This window comes from Harpia harpyja, chromosome 1 (genome assembly GCF_026419915.1).
Source record: "Harpia harpyja isolate bHarHar1 chromosome 1, bHarHar1 primary haplotype, whole genome shotgun sequence".
Lineage (NCBI taxonomy): Eukaryota > Metazoa > Chordata > Aves > Accipitriformes > Accipitridae > Harpia > Harpia harpyja.
In genome coordinates, this window is record NC_068940.1 from 47,348,643 (window position 1) to 47,367,959 (window position 19,317).

General features: G+C 50.8%; 1 protein-coding gene across 14 annotated transcripts in view; it reads left to right on the forward strand.

Moving 5' to 3' along the window:
* The window catches only part of LOC128143859 (fer-1-like protein 4), a 45,658-nt gene that overhangs the window by 15,901 nt on the left and 10,440 nt on the right, over nucleotides 1–19,317 (forward strand). For 13 of the 14 annotated variants that reach the window (XR_008235921.1, XR_008235920.1, XR_008235922.1 and 10 more), the window contains 23 exons: nucleotides 116–480; nucleotides 1,126–1,234; nucleotides 2,599–2,797; nucleotides 3,573–3,693; nucleotides 4,322–4,422; nucleotides 4,993–5,080; nucleotides 6,373–6,489; nucleotides 9,173–9,325; nucleotides 9,579–9,762; nucleotides 10,320–10,444; nucleotides 10,841–10,975; nucleotides 12,220–12,393; nucleotides 12,637–12,753; nucleotides 13,110–13,271; nucleotides 13,591–13,750; nucleotides 14,826–14,929; nucleotides 15,313–15,444; nucleotides 16,064–16,112; nucleotides 16,212–16,318; nucleotides 16,675–16,806; nucleotides 17,545–17,655; nucleotides 18,105–18,232; nucleotides 18,737–18,907. Coding sequence is in view for 11 of the 14 variants with exons in the window: in XM_052791735.1 (XP_052647695.1) it covers nucleotides 116–480; nucleotides 1,126–1,234; nucleotides 2,599–2,797; nucleotides 3,573–3,693; nucleotides 4,322–4,422; nucleotides 4,993–5,080; nucleotides 6,373–6,489; nucleotides 9,173–9,325; nucleotides 9,579–9,762; nucleotides 10,320–10,444; nucleotides 10,841–10,975; nucleotides 12,220–12,393; nucleotides 12,637–12,753; nucleotides 13,110–13,271; nucleotides 13,591–13,750; nucleotides 14,826–14,929; nucleotides 15,313–15,444; nucleotides 16,064–16,112; nucleotides 16,212–16,318; nucleotides 16,675–16,806; nucleotides 17,545–17,655; nucleotides 18,105–18,232; nucleotides 18,737–18,907 (3,244 nt within the window). In the remaining 3 variants the exon portion in view is untranslated. The remainder of the gene's footprint in view (nucleotides 1–115; nucleotides 481–1,125; nucleotides 1,235–2,598; nucleotides 2,798–3,572; nucleotides 3,694–4,321; nucleotides 4,423–4,992; nucleotides 5,081–6,372; nucleotides 6,490–9,172; nucleotides 9,326–9,578; nucleotides 9,763–10,319; nucleotides 10,445–10,840; nucleotides 10,976–12,219; nucleotides 12,394–12,636; nucleotides 12,754–13,109; nucleotides 13,272–13,590; nucleotides 13,751–14,825; nucleotides 14,930–15,312; nucleotides 15,445–16,063; nucleotides 16,113–16,211; nucleotides 16,319–16,674; nucleotides 16,807–17,544; nucleotides 17,656–18,104; nucleotides 18,233–18,736; nucleotides 18,908–19,317) is intronic. The other variant, XM_052791751.1, reaches the window with a different exon arrangement.

Consider the following 19,317-nt stretch of genomic DNA (forward strand, 5'->3'; position numbering starts at 1 on the left):
AGCAGGAGTGGCCAAAGCACACTCACATCCCTGTGTCCTAGGCTGTCTTCTTGGGGGAAGGTCTCTCTGCAGCAGTACTCTGTGGTGTAATTAGACCCTGTCCCTGTCGATGCAGGCTTTAACCCCATGTTTGGCCCAGCCTGGGTGAACCTGTATGGGTCCCCCCAGAACTCTGCTCTGCGGGACATCCACAAGGAGCTCAACGAGGGCATGGGTGAGGGGATCTTCTACCGTGGGCGCATCCTCATGGCCATTACGGTGGAGATCTTCAGCAGCCCCAGTGTGGCAGAGAGGAAGCTTGGGGACAAGACAAAAGGTGCCCTAAGCAAGCTGAAGCTGAAGAAGAAAAGTAAGAAATCCAAGGAGAAAGCTAAAGAACTGAGCCAGCTGCAGGGAGAGGAGGAGGCTGAAGGCTCTCAGGAGGCTGAGCAGCCTGGGGAAGTCACTGTGGAGGTGGAAGAGCTTCACCCACTCCCCAAGGTGAGTCCTGCCATGCTGGCGTGGTTGACCCATGTCGGCCTGTGGCATGCACAGACCTCATGGGGAAGAGGCAGTGAGATCACTTGCTGGTGTAACAGTGCTGGAGCAAATGTAGCCTGCCCATTGCTGGGCCATGCAGGGCTCTCTGAGCCTTTGCAAGGACCGAGGCCACGCCTGCAGCCCCAAAACTGCCTCCCACAGTAAGGCTGGAGCATCCCCACATGCACTGCCTTCATTGCGCAGGGAGGACTCTCATGTAGGTGTTATTCCCAGGGCTCTCCTTTGAGCAGGTATTTTTCTCCCCTGGAGCCAGGGAGCTGTTATCTGGCTCTGGGTCTCTTGGCCTGGGAAAGGCAGGCAAGATGCAGCTGTGTTGGTATGGTAGCCATCCTGTAGCCTACAAACCTGCTCAGTGGCTTCACACAAGCATCAGCCAAAGCCATGGCTCTGTACCAACCCCCCGGGATTTCCAAGAAAACTTGTCCCACGTCTGGCAGCATAGTGGTGGTGACCTCAGCAGCACCCCACTGATGTCTCTTGGGAGGGCTGGCAGGCACTGGCCATACCCTGGTGCTGTCCAAATTTCTGCTGAGGCAGTGTTTTGGCACATGAAGCTCTCAGGCTGATTTCTTTCTCCTTGCTCAGAACGCGTTGGGGAGGAAGGAGGAATTCTTCCTCTTCGCTGCCTTCTTTGAAGCTACTATGATGGAATCCTCTCTCAGCTCCAAGCCTGTCAGCTTTGAAGTCTCTATAGGTGGGTATTCCCCAGGGGCCCATGTCTAGAAACTATGGGAACAGTGCGAATCTCCCTCTGACAGCCCAAGTCAGCACTGTGGTCCTAAGGTGCCAGCCATTGCACAGCTCGTGCCTCCAAAACAGGAACTCAGGAAGGATGGGGGATGAGGCCAGGGAGTTCGTACAAGTGCTTTAATTACCTTAAAAGTTTGGATACTCTCCTATGGGATTGGAGATTTGCAGTATTTGTATGAACTGCCCGTTTGGGGAGAGTGGTTGAAGCTCTCCTGGGAAGTGGGGTTGAGAAGAGGTAGAAGGGTTTGGGAGGAAGAAGGGGAAGCCAAGGAGGAAAAGCTGGGATACTGGGTGTCCTGGTTTCAGCTGGGATAGAGTTAATTGTCTTCCTAGTAGCTGGTACAGTGCTATGTTTTGAGTTCAGTATGCCAAGAATGTTGATAACACACTGATGTTTTCAGTTGTTGCTAAGTAGTGTTTAGTCTAAAGTCAAGGATTTTTCAGCTTCTCATGCCCAGCCAGCGAGAAAGCTGGAGGGGCACAAGAAGTTGGCACAGGACAGAGCCAGGGCACCTGACCCAAACTGGCCAAAGGGGTATTCCATACCATGTGACACCACATCTAGTGTATAAACTGGGGGGAGTGGGGGCAGGGGATCGCCGCTCGGGGAGTAGCTGGGTGTCGATCGGCGGGTGGTGAGCAATTGCACTGCGCATCATTTGTACAGTCCCATCCTTTTATTATTGCTGTTGTCATTTTATTAGTGTTATCATTATCATTATTAGTTTCTTCTTTTCTGTTCTATTAAACCGTTCTTATTGCAACCCACGAGTTTTACTTCTTTTCCCGATTTTCTCCCCCATCCCACTGGTTGGGGGGGGGGAGTGAGTGAGCAGCTGCGTGGTGCTTAGTTGCTGGCTGGGGTTAAACCACGACACTGGGGTTGGCCATGTGGTGCTGAGGGGCTGTGACAGCAGGTGATGGCAAAACAACGGTAGGAGAGCAGGTGCAAGCCCCCACCTGCTAAGCTAGATGGGTGGAGATGCTTGATGCTAAGAAGTCTTCCTGAGTGACTTCTGTTGATCCCAGTGTAGGGGTGTAGATGGCAGTTAGTAGGCACTTGGTGGAGCTGGTGGAACTTGAAGGCATATACAAGGACTTCCTTGCAATTGTCCAGCTCCCTTTCAGGCATCCTGGTTGTCCTTGTGATACTCTGATGGTCGGATGCTACTGAACTGCTAGTTCTGAAAGTAGTGCATGCCCACGTGCTTCTCTTGGCAGGATGATTGCACTCTGATTTTGCAAGCTAGCAAACTTGTTTAACAGTGATCCCACTTATCTGTTTACTGTTTAATGCTTAATCTCAAGGAAACTATGGCAAAGCTGAAGAGGTAGTGACCAAAGTAGGGAGAAAAGTGGAAAAGGGAGAAGTCAAAGAAGAAAAGCAGCCTTTGCTGGACCCTGGTTCAAATGGTGAGCTGGATGTTGAAGTCCTGGCCCCAGCTTCAGCAGCACTGAACAAGTCGGTAACGAAGAGCCAGAGACCAGAGCCCATGGAGTATGACAGGTGAGTCTTCTTCGTCCTTCTTTCCCACCTGCCATGGTCCTGCCCCAGCTTCCCAGGTTGGTTGTTCCAGATGTTATTAGAGGTCTGCTCAGCAGTGCGAGTGCTGTGCAGGTGTTTCTCCTCTTTGCAACCCTGCAGCTTGCCATGGCCTAACTGGCTGCTGTTGCCCATTAGCCCTACAGGCCCTATGGTGTCTGCTTGATGTGTGCAGGTGGCCAAGAACAAGGTCCCAGGGAAACTGTGACCCATCAATAACAGCAGTCCCTTTTCTGGTTAACAAGCAGCATCCTAAGGGCTTGATTCCAGTGAGGAGGAAGGAAAGGAGTACTCCAGTACATGCTGTGCTATGTTGGGCAGGCGAGACACATACACAAGCTCTTCTGATGATATATTTGCTCTGGGAATGCTGCCTGGTTTGTCCCACAGGCCTGGCAATGTCTTTGTGTTTGCATTGTGAGCCCTGTGCCTGCTATTACTCAGTCCCATAGCAGCAAGAAATCTCAGCAGCATCCCATGCTCCCATCAGCCTCATTCATCTGGGCACATGCTGCTCTCTCTGCTAGAAACCCTGTGTGCTAAGTTTGGGATGGCAAAGGGCAGATCCAGTAGCTTGCATCCATGTCCATGGTGCAGGGCCCAAAACAGCCAGTTCTCTGCAAGGAGGACAGAGCCCAGACGCTTCTCCCTGTGCTGGGTGTGCTGGTGCGCTGCATTGTGACATGGCATGTGCTTTCTGCAAACAGCAGCCATAACCTCCTGTGCCTGCTGCCCTTAGGTCATACAGCTGCCTGCCCATGACGCATGAGAAACCCTGCGTGTACGTGTGGAGCTACTGGGAGAATCACACCTGGAGACTCTGCATTTCCAACTGGATTGTCAAGCTGGCAGAGCGCCTGGTAGCGTGTTCAGGGTGTCTGTCTGCGACATGGTCCTTGTAGTACATGCAGTTGCTCTGTGAGACATTTGCCTTAAACATCCTCACCGCCCATGTGAGTCCGTGTCTCTCGCAGGACTCGGGCCCACCTGCACTTTAGATGTGTGGGGTAGGGCAGTGAGTGCAGACCCACTGCCCAGGCTGTGCTGCAGCCTGGCGGTGGCTCCTGGAGGTGTGAGTGAAGTGACGTCTGTGACAAAAAGCACCTTTGCTGCCAGTCCTGAGCTGTGTGTGCACTGGGGAGATGCTGCTGCAAGCAGACTCTCAGCCTCGGGCTGTCATCAGGGGTGTGCAGTCTCTTCCCAGAGCCTTGTCTTTGCCTTTTGGGCTTAGAAATCCGAAAGCAGAGCTTGCCAGTTTGTTTCAGTGGCTGTTCAAGGACTGAGACACAAGGTGTTGTAAAAAACAGGGTTAAAGTTATCCCCAGGCTCCAGAGAGTCCCTGGCAGCACAGCACTGACCTGCAGCACTCTCATGATCCCCAGCTCTGCAGAAGGGAGCAAGCCATTTGTGGCAAATGCATCCTTGCAATTTTTCACTCTGACCTCACAGCCAGGCACAAGCTCCCTGAACATTGTACTTTCCCCACAGGAGCAGGGGCTGGATGACGTGGAGAAGCTTGTGAGAAGGTCAAAGGCTAAAGCAGAAGAGCGGCTCAGAGAGGTGCTGGAGGAATTTGTAGCTGGATGCAGGTTAGCATGTCCCTGATTTCCTAAGGTTTCTTTTCAGGTATAGGAGGTCATGTCATGTTCTGCCTGGGCTGTGCACAGCCTGCTCTCTTGTCCTCTTGAGGTGGATGAGCGGAAGGAAACCAGGATGACCTGGAGAAAGGACCCTGTAGCTCTTCAAGCTTGGAGAGGAGGACCCCAGTCCTGGGAAGCACAGGGGTCAGAGACTGCAGCCTCCATGTTCCTGGACTCCGGGGTTTTTCCTAAATGTTAGAACATTTCCTTCACTCTCTTCGGTCACGCAGACAAGAGACTAGTGTTTCAATCACTGTGACTGCCTGGTGGGGTCCAATACACACTTCAGTCCCCAGCCTTGTGATAGCAACAGTAGAGAGGGAGCATCAGGTGCTGAGCAATCCCCAGTGTACCTTCTGAATCAAAAAGCTTGCAGAAGAGAGGGCATTGCAGAGAGGGGGGTTTCTGATGCATCTGGATTAGAACCAGGGATTTGGAGCTTGTGCCCCTGCTGTGTGAGCTGTGCTCTGCCTGCTGGGTGGAGGGGATGCAGAGCCTGTGCTGCTTTTCTCATTGCAGGCAATACTCACTCAGCGCAGAGAGAAAAACAATGGCGCATCCAAACAACCTTGACAGATGTCGGATGAAATACCTGATGCGCAACATCGTAAGCTATGGGGCTTGGTGGTGGTTGTGGGAGCCTGTGCAATCCCTGCTCTGGGGGATGCTTCTGGAGGACCAGCTAGAATTGATGCTAAGAAAGAAGCTTGGGGCTAAGACTCATGGTATCAGTCATAGGCTTTTACTGCAGCATCTCCCACTTCTGCTCAGAACAATACAGCTTCCAGCAAGGGAACAGAGGCAGGGACTGGCCATGGCTGCCTCCAGTTTTATGCAGATGCTGTGCCCTGATGCCATCCTTACCCTCCTGTGGGGCATGTGTGGCTAAGCACATGCATGTTGCTGCTCAGTAGGTTGCTGGAGGCCTTTTGGTGCAGGCTATTCCTGCAGGCAGTTTTGGGGGAGCTCACTGAGACCCACTGCCCCTGAAAATTCAGCCCATAGGCTGAGTACCCATCCAGCAGATCTACAACAGCCATCCAGTTCTTGGAGAGGGCAACATCTAGGCACTCATAATCCTGCAGACAAGGCCAGCTAGCTGAATGAGAGGACAGTTACATACCCTCCAGCACACCACGGCTGTAGTCAGTCCCTGTCACACTACAAAGCTTTGAAAGGCTGACCAAACTGCAATGACAGCAGCAGGAAGTAAAACGTAGGCATGTCTGGGTCCCAGGTCCCTTCCCTCTGCCTCCCCGCACAATGTCACCTGAGTTATGGTGAAGGTACCCTGCTAAGTCTGAGACCTTCTGAAAGAGAGAACCAGCCCAAGAGATGAGGTTTCTGGCCTTGTCAGTCCATACTGGGTTTGCACCCTGAATTCCTTCTGGATTTCATTGGTAGTTTTGGTTCATCACCAAGTTTCTCCTAGGTGTGTACACTATCAACTAATGGACATGAAAGTCCAGCCCCATCTTCCAGTTTCCTACATCTTCGTATTCCCATACTTCTGTGGCTCCAAGTTACTCCTTATGCAAAGCCTCCCCTAGGCACTATCTGGAGACTTAGACCACCAGCTTCTGAAATGTTTATTCCTTATACATCTTCCTACCCCAAATGATGCAAAAGCTCATGGACTTCTGTTACCAGCTGGTATCGGCACAGCTGATGAGTTACTGTGGTCTCCAGTTCTTGGCACCCTTCACTAAATGGCTCGCGACAGGTTCATGGAGGTTTGCTCTCAGCAGCTGGCGAGCGAGCCGTGGTGGAGGTCAGGGTGCAATGGCAGGATGGACATGATCAGCACACGAGTGCTTCCCCACAGAGCCCCCATGAGGGGTGCCAGCGTGGCATGCCTGGGTCACAGCTGGGTGTATGATGGCTGTACTCTCTGTTCAGATCCTGTATGCAAAGCAGGGGCTCCGTGTGAGGTGGCGGCTGACTCGAGCCAACATCAAGGAGAAGGTTAAGGAGACAAGGAGGGTCCTGGCAAAGCTACGCTTCATGGCTAAAGAGGTACAGCTTCTCCCGGGGCACCCTGTTTCTAAGCAGGAGAGGGTGCAGGCAAGGAGACTGCCTGCCGGGGCCCTAGCTAGCCTGAGTTGGGGCTTTTCCTCCGCTGTCTTTCCTTGCTATGTAAAATCCCAAGTTCCAGCTGCTGGAAGTTACCATATTTCATGTAATCACTCTTAGGAGGGATGAGGCTTGGCAGCTTTGCTGGGCTGTTGGTGACAGAGCAGGGGCCCAAGCAGCTCAGTGGTGGGTTGGAGGCAGAGCTGGGCCAGCTCTAGGCCACAGAGGCCTCCCTGCCCTCTCTGCCCAGCCAGGCTGAGGCTGTGACTGCAGCAGGGCTGCAGGCAGTCTGCCTGGGAAAGTGGCCCAGGGACTGACTGTGGACTCTTTCTGCAAATTCAAACTTGCATTGAAATAAGGTCTCTCACCCATAGCAGAGACTCTCCATTTTCAGAGTTTCACTGGCTCTATTTTACATAACTCTGGAAAGTCAGTGCTTTCATGTAGCGTAAACCAGAATGCAATGTTTACTGGAGTTAGGTGGACAGATATAGTTGCAGTTTGGAGAAGTCTTTCACTAAGTGAAGTCAAATAATTTTCACAACTTTAGCTATGTGAGGGTAGACTTTAGCATGAACGAGATGTCACTCCTCACATCACCAGGAGGAGAAGCTGTCCTCAGGCTCCAGCCTTGCAGGCTGGCTGCAGCTGATCCCCCAGAGAGGAAGCCCCTCCCATGTTGCTCTCTGCGATCAGGTGAGAATGTTGCTGTCACTACAGAGTCTGCCTGGCACATACACTTGCCACTTTTAGTCCCTGCTTGGAGGCTGGCAGTCTTGGTTTGGATCAGTAATAAATTGCTTCAGCTACTTGTGTACTGAAAGATTGCAAGTACAAGTACCAAGTAGAAGTGCAAACAGTAATGGCAGGGAAACTGAGATGGGTAAGAGAATTTAGATTGGAATTTAAAAGAATTTATTGCTTCCATCTGTGCATTTGCTTTATTGCAAGTCCTGCTCTCAACCCGAACCACAGCTTTTTACTCTGGGCGCTCATGTTGCTGGGATGGCAGCTAATGTTGTTCCCTCCCATGGATCAGCACTCCGGCTCCTGTCAAAGGTGTCGGGTAAAATGCCACTTCTCCAGTCTCCCTCCCACCAACATGGCATGGGGTTGAGTGCATCCTGCTGGTGCTTGCAGTGAAAAACAAGGCGGATCACAGATCCCTCCAAGAAACCTGCTGTGCTGGTTTTGGCTGGGGTAGAGTTAATTTTCTTCATAGTAGCTAGTATTGATACCGAAAAAGCCGGTCGAAGAAACTCTCTAAGACTTGATTTTGGAGTTTTAGAAAGCAGGCATTCTTTATTGCAGCGCTGGGTGCACGGGGGATCGCTCCACCTATCGTGCACACTGTCAGGCCTAACTGTGCAGGTTAAGTACATGTTCTACATACATATTCACTAGATATCTGAGAAATGTTATACATATTCATTAGTTTTCCAGGAAACTATTAGCATATGCGAATGTCCTTTACACAGGCGCATTGAAGGTCTCTGGTGGTCTTCAGGAGTCCTCTGGTGGTCTTCCATAGTCTTCCTCACTTGTCCGCTACTTGACCCTTCTCGGATGATTCTGCGCAGTGTGGTCTTCTGCATGTTTGATACATCTTATCCTAAAGAATGCTCGTTAGTGCTTCTATTATCTATGCTTACATTTTGACGTAATTCACACGGATACTTCTAAACTAAGTTACCTAAAAGGGCTAAAGTCCTTATCTTCTTCAGTGGGGGCTTGTCTGGGATGGCCCAGAAACTGCAAGGCCATCCAAAAACAATTTCTCACACATTTTGCAACATACAGAACCCCCCATCCACCACTGATCAGTAAACAATCAGGCAAAGAAACAGCAACGCCATTGTATTCAGTATGGGGCTGTGTTTTGGAAAACACTGTGCTGAAAACAGTGTTGATAATGCAGGGATGTTTTTGTTATTGCTGAGCGGCGCTTACACAGAGACAAAGCATTTTCTGCCTCTCACCCCACCCCACCAGCGAGGAGGCTGGGGGTGCACAAGAAATTGGGAGGGGACACAGCCAGTACAGCTGACCCCAACTGACCCAAGGCACATTCCAGATCATATGACATCATGCTCAGCATATAAAGCTGGAGGAAGAAGAAGGAAGGGTGGGGGATGTTTGGAGTGGTGGCGTTTGTCTTCCCAAGTCACTGTTATGTGTGATGGAGCCCTGCTTTCCTGGAGACGGCTGAACACCTGCCTGCCCATGGGAAGTGGTGAATGAATTCCTTGTTTTGCTCTGCTTGCATGTGTGGCTTTTGCTTTACCTACTGAACTGCCTTTATCTCAACCCACAGGTTTTCTCAATTTTACCTTTCTGATTCTCTCCCCCATACCACCGGGGGTGGGGGTGGGAGTGAGTGAGTGGCTGTGTGGGGCATAGTTGCCAGCTGGGGTTAAACCACAACACCTGCAGAGCCATATTGTAGGGCTGAGACTTTCAGAAGCATGTGGCCAATATTAGGCCCTTCATTTGCTTCTGGATCTCCAAATCGCCATGCAGCCAGCAGTCCCTCTTGCGAGGAGATGAAGCTTTCACTGTGCCAGTGGAGGGAGGACAAGATATGTGCTGCTCCCTCCACTGCGACATTCCTCTTTCCTCCCTCCAGCCCCAGTGCACCCTCCCTGATGTACTCATCTGGATGCTCAGCAACAACAGGCGTGTGGCATATGCAAGAGTTCCTGCACAGGACATCCTCTACTCGGTAGTCGAAGAGGAGAAAGGCAAAGACTGTGCAAAGATCCAGACTGTCTTTATGAAGGTAGGATTTATACCAGAACAGTGTGCTCTTGCTTGCTTCATGCGACTTCTCCCTCCTTGCTTCCAGCCCTCCTTCCTGAAATCCTGGAGTTCACAAGGAGACACAGCTCTTACTCCACCACTGCCTTTTGCTTCTGCTGATGTGGTGCTCTGTCTCCTGTGCTCTTTGGTTAGTCACTGGCTGATGGTGATCATCTTGGTCTGAAGGGGGCATGGCTGAGATGGGAAACCTGTTAAACCTCCTGTGCTTTCAGGTCCCTGGCTTACACACTGGTGAGATCTTTGCCAAACTGGAAATCTACATGTGGCTTGGGGTAACCAAATACGCAAAGAACTGTTTGGCGGAGCTGTCTGAGGAGTTCAAATACCTCTCTGAGAGCGGACAAGAGATAGCCCAGCTCTCGGCGTATAGTCCTCCCAGCAGGCTCAGCAGGGATGGTGAGTGCAAATGCCACTTTTACATGGTTTAACTGTGAGCAGGAGAGCAGAGAGTGAGAGGTCCTGCCCCAGGGTCAGTGCCTGAGGAGTAGGACCTGATCTATCATTTCCATGTCATCTCCAAGGCATGACTGGGACAGGCAGGTCCAGTTTGCTCTCATGAAGACATGTTTGCACACTCACAGCTGGAGCAGCAGGCAGGACGGGTGCTTCGTAGGCACTGAACGTGCTGCCAAACTGGCAATGGGCATGAGGTCTGACCCTTTGCTGAGGCCTGGTGGTGCTCCCCCACAGCAGATGCTCACAGCAGATCATGCATATTTCACATGTCATATCATTCCCAGAGGCGTCTGGGCAGCCTGCTGAGCTTGTCTTGCTTGACCAAACCTTTTGAGATATGCTGGTCTTCTGAGAACCACAGCGATTGCCCCTGGAAATGGTACCCATTCCTTGCAGGATGTGCCCACTCCCACCTGGCTGACCCTCTTCATGCATTTTTTGGCCTCATGCAGGGCTGGATTGGGGAACTGGGACCTCTCTTCTCTTTTTCTTACCAGATTTCAGCTATTTCCAGCTCCGAGCCCATCTGTATCAGGCTCGAGGGATCCTCCCTGCAGATGACAATGGCCTTTCAGATCCATTTGCAAGAGTGGTTTTTTCAACTCATTGCCAGACCACCAGGGTAAGACCACTTAAGCTCTTGCCTCTGCCTTCTTGGGGACCTGGGGAGAGAAAAATCATTATGTCCTCACTGACGTGTTGAAGGCCAGTGCTGTGGCAGTCCTCCTGGAAATTTTCTAACTCCAGGCATGAGGTATTTATGTGCTCTGGGCGGTGTGACTATGTTCAGGGAACATTTGGCAAAACACACAGATCATTGATCATGGTCTCAAAGGTTGATTGGCATGTGCTAGTTGGCCCCGAGTGCTGATTTCACGCTTTTACCACCTCCCCTGCTGCCAGGCGCAAGCTGTGTGGAAGAGGGGATCAGCCCATGCTTCCTCACTCTCTTTACAAAGTGCATGTGGTTTGTTTCCACTGGCTGTGGTACGCTCAAGCCTCCTGTCTCTGTCTGCAGATGCTGGAGGAGACACTGAGCCCCATGTGGAATGAGCTACTTCTGTTTGACCAGCTCATTATTGATGGGAAAAGAGAAGAGTTAAAAACAGATACCCCCATCATTATAATCAACCTTTTCAGCCACAATAAATTTGTAAGTATGGCCATGGTGCCCTCCTGCTATCGTTTCCAGGACAGGGAGGGCAGAGGAGCTCTGTACGGGTGCTGCAAGCAGGCACTTAGGAGCCACATCTCTGTTTGGTTTCCATGACTGAGCTTGATCCTGGTCCACTGGTGGCGGTGCGTCCTGGGGGTTGTGGCTGAGGTTGAAACTTTCTGCAGACTTCTGCTATGAGCTGGGGTGAAGCTGCTGGCTGCAGTGTGCAGATGGCTCAGAGATGCCCTGAGCCAGGGCCTTATTAGTGCTCGGTGGATCCAGGATCTCTTCACTTTGGAGAAGCACTGTGCCTCTTCCAGCTGCCTGCCCTGCTTCCTCGGCAGGCTCACATTGCAAATGACTTGTAGCCAGGGGGAGACAATGTAGCTCTTATGGCTGTTCCTTCCCCTTTGTCCCCCAGGTGCCATCTTCCATACCTCCTCAGTCCTCCCTTTTCTCTCTTCATTAGTACTTTGAAGTCACACTCGTCTCCTGGGGCCTCTTTGTTATTGCAAGGAGAATGGTGTAACTCACACCAGATTCTCCTGTGTAGCTCAGCAGCTTTCCTGGGTCTGTTTCCTGGGTCCCGGTACAAGGTAGATACTGACATACTGGAGTGAGTCCAGAGGAGGCCACCAAGATGGTTGGGGTTGGAGCACAGGACAGAGTGAAGAGAGGCGGAGAGCTGGGTATATTCAGCCTGGAGAAGATGAGGCAAAGGCAGCGTCTTATTGCTGCCTGCAGCTGCCTGGTGGGAGAGGGTAGAAAAGGTGGAGTCAGGCTTCTCTTGGAGGTACCCAGGGGTAGGATGACAGGCAATGGACACAAGTTGGAACAAGAAAAAAATCCAACTTGATACAAGGAAGCAATTTTCACCCAGAGAGAGTTCAAATGCTGGGCCTGGAGCTCAGAGAGCTTGTGGGATCTCTTATCCTTGGAGACATTCAAACCCTGGCTGGAGGAGACTGAGCAACCTGATCTGGCTTTGATGTCCTCTGGTGCATGGTCCCAGGCTGTTTGCCCAGTTCTGCATGGAGGTGGACTGGGAGTTAAGAAGAGTTGCTGCAGGCATGTCTCATCTGCTCCTAGTTCTGGATGGAGCAGAGGAAATCAAAGCGGAGGATGGCAAGGGTGGAGGAGTGGTTTTGTGCTGTCCCAGATTGGCTGAATTAGTGGTGGCCTTTTCTCTGAGGTGGTGAGATAATACAGGGATGCTTTGACCCATTCCCCCTTTCCCGCAGGGTTCCCCTGAGTTCCTTGGCCAGGCCTTTGCCGTCCCGCAGGTGAAGCTGGTTGATGAGCCATACACCAAACCTGCCCTGCAGTTCTTTGATTTCTACAAAGGCACCAAAGCAGTGGGAGAACTCATTGCCACTTTTGAGCTAATTGAGCTGGATTATAGTGGCTATTTGGAGGTAATGGGCTTGTAGGAAGCTGCACATGGTTGCCAGCTCTCTGGGGAGAGCTATGTGGGTGAGGAGCTGGTTGCATGGGGCCCACCAGAGGATTCCCTGTTGAAAGCCACATCTGGCTTTCAACTGAAGGGAGGTTGCAGGGACAGAGCCTGTGAGCACAGGTCAAGAGGGGAGGGAGAGGGGGCATGGCATGGAGTAGAAATGGCTTTCATCACTTGGTGTGTCCTGGCTCCATCTGTTCAGCCGTCAGTGCCGGAGGATGTGGAGCCCAAGGAGCCCAACTACCTGGGAGACCCCCGTGCCGGACGGTTCATCATCCCTGAGGGCATCCGCCCAGTGCTGAAGGAGTTTCGCATAGAGGTGTGCTGCCTTCTACTGGGCTGGCTCCCCACCGGGCTGTCCCAAGTGGACAGCACAGCTGGCCTGTGCAGAGGGGCAGGGCTTGGGCAGGGAGTCGGGTTTAGAGTTCAAATGTGCCTTTGAGGCCTGAGCAGATGCTAGAAATGGAGGTGCTTGACATGAGGGAGAAACCGTCTCAGCAGTTTAACAGCCAGAGCTGTTGGGTGGCTGGGTTGAGAGAGTGGCCTCATGCCTCTCTTGGGGTCTGTGTCCTGTGGGGTGAGGAGGGTGGCAGCACTGGGCAGGGTTGCAGGCTGCATGGCTGTGCCATGCCTGGCCTGTCTTGAACAACCCAGTGGCTTCGTGTTGTGCTTCAGATCCTGTTCTGGGGCCTGCGGGACCTGAAGCGGGTGAACTTGTTCGAGGTGGATCAGCCCCAGGTGATCATTGAATGTGCTGGCAAGAAGGTGGAGTCAGAGGTGATCGTGGCCTACAAAGAGAACCCCAACTTCACCGAGGTGGTCAAATACATGGACGTGGTGAGTGGAAAGGGGGGGTCCTGCCATGCCAGGGTGCACTGTGGTCATCCTGCACCCGTGCACTGCCTGTCTGCATGGGGCAAGGTAGCAGGAGGGGAGCTGCCCCTGACGTTATGCTGTCCCATGGCCATGTGGTTCAGCTGCAGATCAAAACCTTTGTGAAACTGCCCACCAAGAGCAGTCTCAGCCATTGCCTGTCACTGCAAGGCTTTGGTTTTTGGGCAGAGCTGCAAGGCGCCGTCGGACCTCCCTGCGTGTGGTGGGGCTGCCACAGGTATCGCCCTTGCTCCTGTGAATGCTGTGCATGGTTCTTTTGCAGGAGCTCCCTGAGCAGGTCTACCTGCACCCTCCCCTTAGCATCTTTGTCATGGAAAAGCGGGCGTTTGGGCGCACTGTGCTGGTGGGTACCCATGTTGTGTCCGACGTGATGAAATTCTCTCCCAGAGAGCTGGAGGAGGAACCAGAAGATGTGCCCAAAGGTGAACTGCTTGGTGAGGTTCCTGTGGAGGCAGCAGGCAGGTTCTACCAGTGGCAGGGATCCCTGGCCCTTCCACTCCCTCCTAGCCAGGCAGCAAAGTCCTCTCCCGGGAGCCATAAGATGCCCAGCAAAAGCACAGCATAGGGCAGGTTAGGGTTGGAGGCAGGTTGTGATCCTGGTCTGTAGCACTTGGCTCCAGACTGGTGTTCAGGAAGCAGCAGCAGCCAAGCAATGGAGTGCTGTGTAAGGGCTGGCATCCCTCTTTGGGGATGGCAAAAGGCAGTTTACAGACTGTTTTCTCCAAGGTTAGCTTAACATTTGCCTCCCCACCACACCAGCAGGACTGTTCATCTGTGGATGTGGCATCTCCTTGGGGTCTCTTTCCCAGGTACTGTTTGCTCTACATTTGTAGAAGGTAGAGGAGGGAGAATGGCTTATGAAAATGTCTTAGTCCAGCAGAACATTTAGCTGGGGCTAGATACTAGACAATAACTTATCCCTGTGGAAAGTTTGTGTCTAAAATCAGAGTTGTTTAGCCTGGGATTGTATGCACCTATTTCAACCCTCTGCATAGCTGGGCTGGAGAGCTGTCCCCAGTGAGACCTCTATCAAGCTTTAGGGAGCTGGTCCACTAGGACTAAGGACTGAAAGGTTTACACTTCTCTCACATCATTGAGTCAAGGCCTGTTTGTTGGGTAATGGATTCACTAAATAGCTCTGTGACAGCAACAGCCAGAGCTCCTGATCTGGAATTGTGTAAATAAATATGGCACGAAGGGGAAGAAGCAAAGGCTTGATCGATCTGTGGTTGTTTCCAAGTAGGGAAGGTGTATCTCCTAAATCTGAATTCCTGGGAGTCAGCAACAAGCATGCTGGTGATGGTGGTCAGGCTCAGCACTGTATTTGGATTTCCAATAATATTTTTGCAGGGTCTGCTATCAAAAGCTTTAAAAGCAATCACACTATAGTGGGGTAAAAGGGAGGGTTTTCCTGTGGAATAACAACTGGCCAAAAAGTAGGAAGCAGTGGGCAGAAATAAATGCATGGAAACATGAAGCTCCTTCTCTTCATCTCAGCTCGGAAAGTCTCATCCCAGCATCTTCCCTCTCAGACTGTGGTAAACATTGGCCCAGCAACTGGTGACCCAGGTCCCAGTATTCACCCCCTGAGCCTTGTGAAGGTGAGTGATGTGTTGAGCCCAGCAATTTTGAAGTTTGGAAAGCCAAACTGAAGGTTACAAACAAAAAAGAAAGTTCAGAAGTTCAGAGTTAAGTTTCAACCACCAGTTTTGCTCTGGACCCAAACATTCCTCTCCTGCTTGTCCATCAGCACTGCTGCATGTCTGGGCTCCGGCACAGGGAGGAGAGCTGTGTTGCCTTGTGCCTTGAAAACTGCTGCTTTTGTAGCAAAGCACAAACCTGGGGCTACAGGTAGCTTTGTACCTCCTGTGCTCTGCCTGAAAGCTAAGCCTCTGCCAGAGGCTCCCAGGGCACTAGAGTAGGATGCATGGGTGTCCTGGGTGGTAGTTTCCTCCCTCTGAACCATTTTCTCTGTTCTTTTAAGGCTCCTTTGAAGAAAATTACTATCAATAAGCTTGTAAAGAAGGATGATGAATATGAAGAGGAAAAACCAGAGCTGGAAGAACTGGATTGGTGGTCCAAGTACTACGAGTCCCTGAAGGAGCTGTATAACCAGGTAATCTTTTGTGACAGCTGCCAGCAGAGGGGAAAAGTGGCTGCACTGGCTTGAGGAAGATGTTTTCAACAGCACTGAGTGTCATAGGAACCCTCCTGGCATGGATCTGCAGGAAGATGTGGGCTTTTGTGTGTCAAGCACATTTAAGGTAGCCAGGTATCAAGCATCCACCAGATGGGCTGATTTCAGCAGGCAATGGATGTTGAAGCATCCCTGAGGCTAGGTGCCCAAGTGGTTTTGAGAATGCAACTGGGCTTTTGTTGAGGCAGTCCTGAAAATGTGACATTGCTGATTTTAGCTGCAATGCAGGGGCTTTCATGCTGCTTACTCTCTGTCCTAGCTCTCTTCCCAGGATGCGCTATGGGAGCAGGTCTGCCCCAAATTTCCTTCCTTGCCCTATGTCCCTTAAATCCCCATAAAAAAAAACCAGCAGGAGGATCTGGGGAGAAGAAAAGGTCATTAAGGCACTCATTGGATACCCTTCTACAATGATGTTAATGCTAAACGATCTCAGACTAGTTATTACTCTGCTGGCAGGAAAGCTTTGACAGTGTCCTATGCTTGGATGGAGAAGCCTTTGCTGTCAAGGATGTGGGGTGACTGTTTGTGTGTGTTTCAGACACGCAGTGATGAGGAAGATGCTGAGAATGATGACCTGAATGATGCAGGTGAGTCCTCTAGCAATACTCAGCTCTTCTGTGGGGAACAGACACTTGAGATGATGGGAGAAATCAGAGCATTTCCTAATCTCCTATCGCCATTTCTAGATGGAGGGAATTTACATGCATCCTCCATTGACATGGAAGCAGAAGATGAGGCAGTAATTGAAGCTGAACCTGCTCGACCCAACAGGAAGCTCATCACCACACTTCAGGTGATTATTGGGGTGGCAGATCTGGCCTCTTTCAATCCTGGCCCTTTGTCCATGTCCTCCTCACCTCCCTGCAGTAGAGGTTAGGCTGGAAGGAGAACCTGCAGTGCGTGCTGGGCCCCCATCATTGCTGGGCTTTGAAACAGCTAGTGAGACCTTGGAGCCAAGCTGAGATGTGTGTGCACATCTGTGGATGGACCTGGGTGGATAAGGGAAAACCATAACACCCTGCACTGAGTAATACAGGGGTAAGGTAGGACCAGGTGAAATGGTTGAAGGAGGGAAAGGATGGTTTTTCTGACTCTCCTCCCCTTTAAGATGGCAGGGAAAAGCCCAAAATGACTTTCTACTTATTTCAGATCTACAACTCTGAGCTGGAAAATGAATTTGATAATTTTGAAGACTGGCTGTGCATTTTCCCCCTTCATCGTGGCAAAGCAAATGAGGATGAAGATGGAAACGAGGATGAACATTTTGTGGGGAAGTACAAGGTACTGTATCATTGGAATGACATTTGTGCTGCATGTGGCAGAAAATCCTTAGGACAACCTGTATTTCAGAGCATGCTGACACCAGCAAAGCCTTGGAGAGTGCAGGCATGTGCAAGTTGATGTAAGGCCATGGTGCGGCATGGCCAGGGTACTGTTGGTGCCTGTTGAAGCAGTTGTGTACTGTGGTCCTTTGCTAGTTGATAAATGCACCTGATTTAGATTTTGTAGCTCTTGCAAGGAGAAAGCATGAAGCATAAAGGACTCTTACTCTGGTTGGGGCCTCTGGGTATGTTCAGTGTGCAAATACAAGAATTAGTGAGCTTCACTGGTTTTAAAGTTAGTAAAACTTTTTTATAAGAGGTATCATCCTCCCACCCAGGAGCTCTTGAAGACTGAAATATCTACAGAAGCTGATTTAAGAAGGTCCCTAGAAAACCTTTGGTGCCCTCTGCCTTTGGCAGTCCAAAGTGCTTGGAGATGTTCAGATTTTCTGGCATTGGCAGTGGTCTGACAGCCTGCAGCCTAACCTGCAAACAAGGACTGCTTGGGCCATGTGGACACGACAGTGCCTTTGGAAAGGACTGTCCCCATGGGCACAGGGTGACTTTGGTCTGCATGGGGCAATGGTGATTTTCTCTGATTTTCCAGTTGGCAGGTGAAGCTGGTCTTGGTGTCTCCAATCCCATCTGAGATATTCTCTTTTGTATCTAGTTGTTACTTGCAGTGTCTTTTCTGCAGGGCTCCTTCTATGTCTACCCCACTGAGGAAGCCGGCACAGAGCCCAAGGTCTCCCAGGGCATTCCAAGGAACAGACCCATCAAGGTTCTTGTAAGAGTTTACATCATTAAGGTAAGTCTCTGGTGGTGGTGGCAGTAGTGCTTGGAAGTCTGTACCTCCCTAGGGACCTCCTGCCATTCTCTGCTCAGTAAATATGAGCAGTGGCATTTGTGGAAAGCTCAATGCTGGCTTGAAGGCTCTGCTAGCCCAGTGGAAGTAAGCTACATCTTGTCCATGGGGAGCATTTCACGCTTTGTAACTTCAGGAGGTGCTAAAAATCCAGATGGGCATTTCTCAGATCCTGTCATCTGCCTTGAGACAGTGAGCAAGTAGGTGGGCTGACAGCTGAAGACATCAGTGGCTTGTTGACTGGGGATTTACGTGGGAGCAAGTGCCTGTTTCACTGCTGGGGCAGCTGCTGGAGGGACCTGACTAGCAGGCTTGGGTGGTCTTAGACCTGTGTTCCTTGTGCAGGTTGCTTTTGGCAGCTGATGTATGGCAGTACCTCTTGTGTATTCCAGGCTACGAACCTGTCTCCAGCAGACCCCAATGGCAAGGCAGACCCCTACGTGGTGGTGACTGTGGGGCAGGAGCAGAAGGACACAAAGGAGCGATACATCCCAAAGCAGCTCAATCCTGTGTTTGGAGAGTATGCAGGAAGTTTTCATCTAGCAGGTTTAATAGGAATAGTGCAAATCTGGGACTCAGGCTGTGGCCCAGCATGTGTGGTCTTCTGTTCCTTTCTGCTGGAGAATCTTGTGCTGTAACACAGAGGTCCCAGGCATGTCTCTTGCCTCTGGCTGAAACGGGAGCCATAAGTGTTTTGGGTTAGGAGGGGAGCACTCTCAAGGGCTTCATTTAATAAAGTAGCAAGCCAAGCAGCAACAGAGTGTTGGAGAGCTTTTTCCCTAGCTCCAAGACCTCTCTCCAAGTGCATACATTCCTGGAAAAGTAACTCCTTTGTTTGAACATGCACACTGAAAACTGCATGCACTGAAAACTGCACACACTTAACTTATGGAGAGCCAAACTCTATCAGAGGTCTTTGAGTTGTCAAATACAGTTCTTAAATGTGTAGGACAATCAAAGCAGAGCATGTGTTTCATTTCCATCCTCTTTGCTAATTGCACTCTCCCCATCTGCTTCTGTCCAGAGTTGTGGAGCTGACAGTCTCCTTTCCCATGGAATCAGAACTCACTGTGGCAATATTCGACCATGATTTGCTTGGATCTGATGATCTGATTGGGGAGACCAAGATTGACTTGGAGAATCGATTCTACAGCAAGCACAGGGCCAACTGTGGAGTGGCTTCTCAGTACGACATGTAGGTACTGGTGTGACATGTTAGGGCCATGAGACGTGTTCTTCTCACCTACCATTTGGGTGGGTAACAGAGCACCTCCAGTTTCACAGGATGGAGCTTGCACCCACAGTATCCTTTGAGCAGGTACCCCACAGATTCACTACAGGTTACATGGATAACTCCATCTCCTTTAGACTCCTACTAGCTTCCTGTGATAGCTCTAATTCTTACTGCAGACTAATATGTTTTGCATATAGTAGCAAAAAATTCTTTAATGCTTTCGTGTTGGTGTTCTGCGATAAAAGTGCTCACTTGACATTGATATGATTTTGACCTCTTTCAGAAAGTAGGGTGGTTTCTCTGACGGTAGCTAATTCTGTGAGCAGCAACACTCATGAGATCTGTTTTCCTTTTAGCCTCTGGCCAGTTTT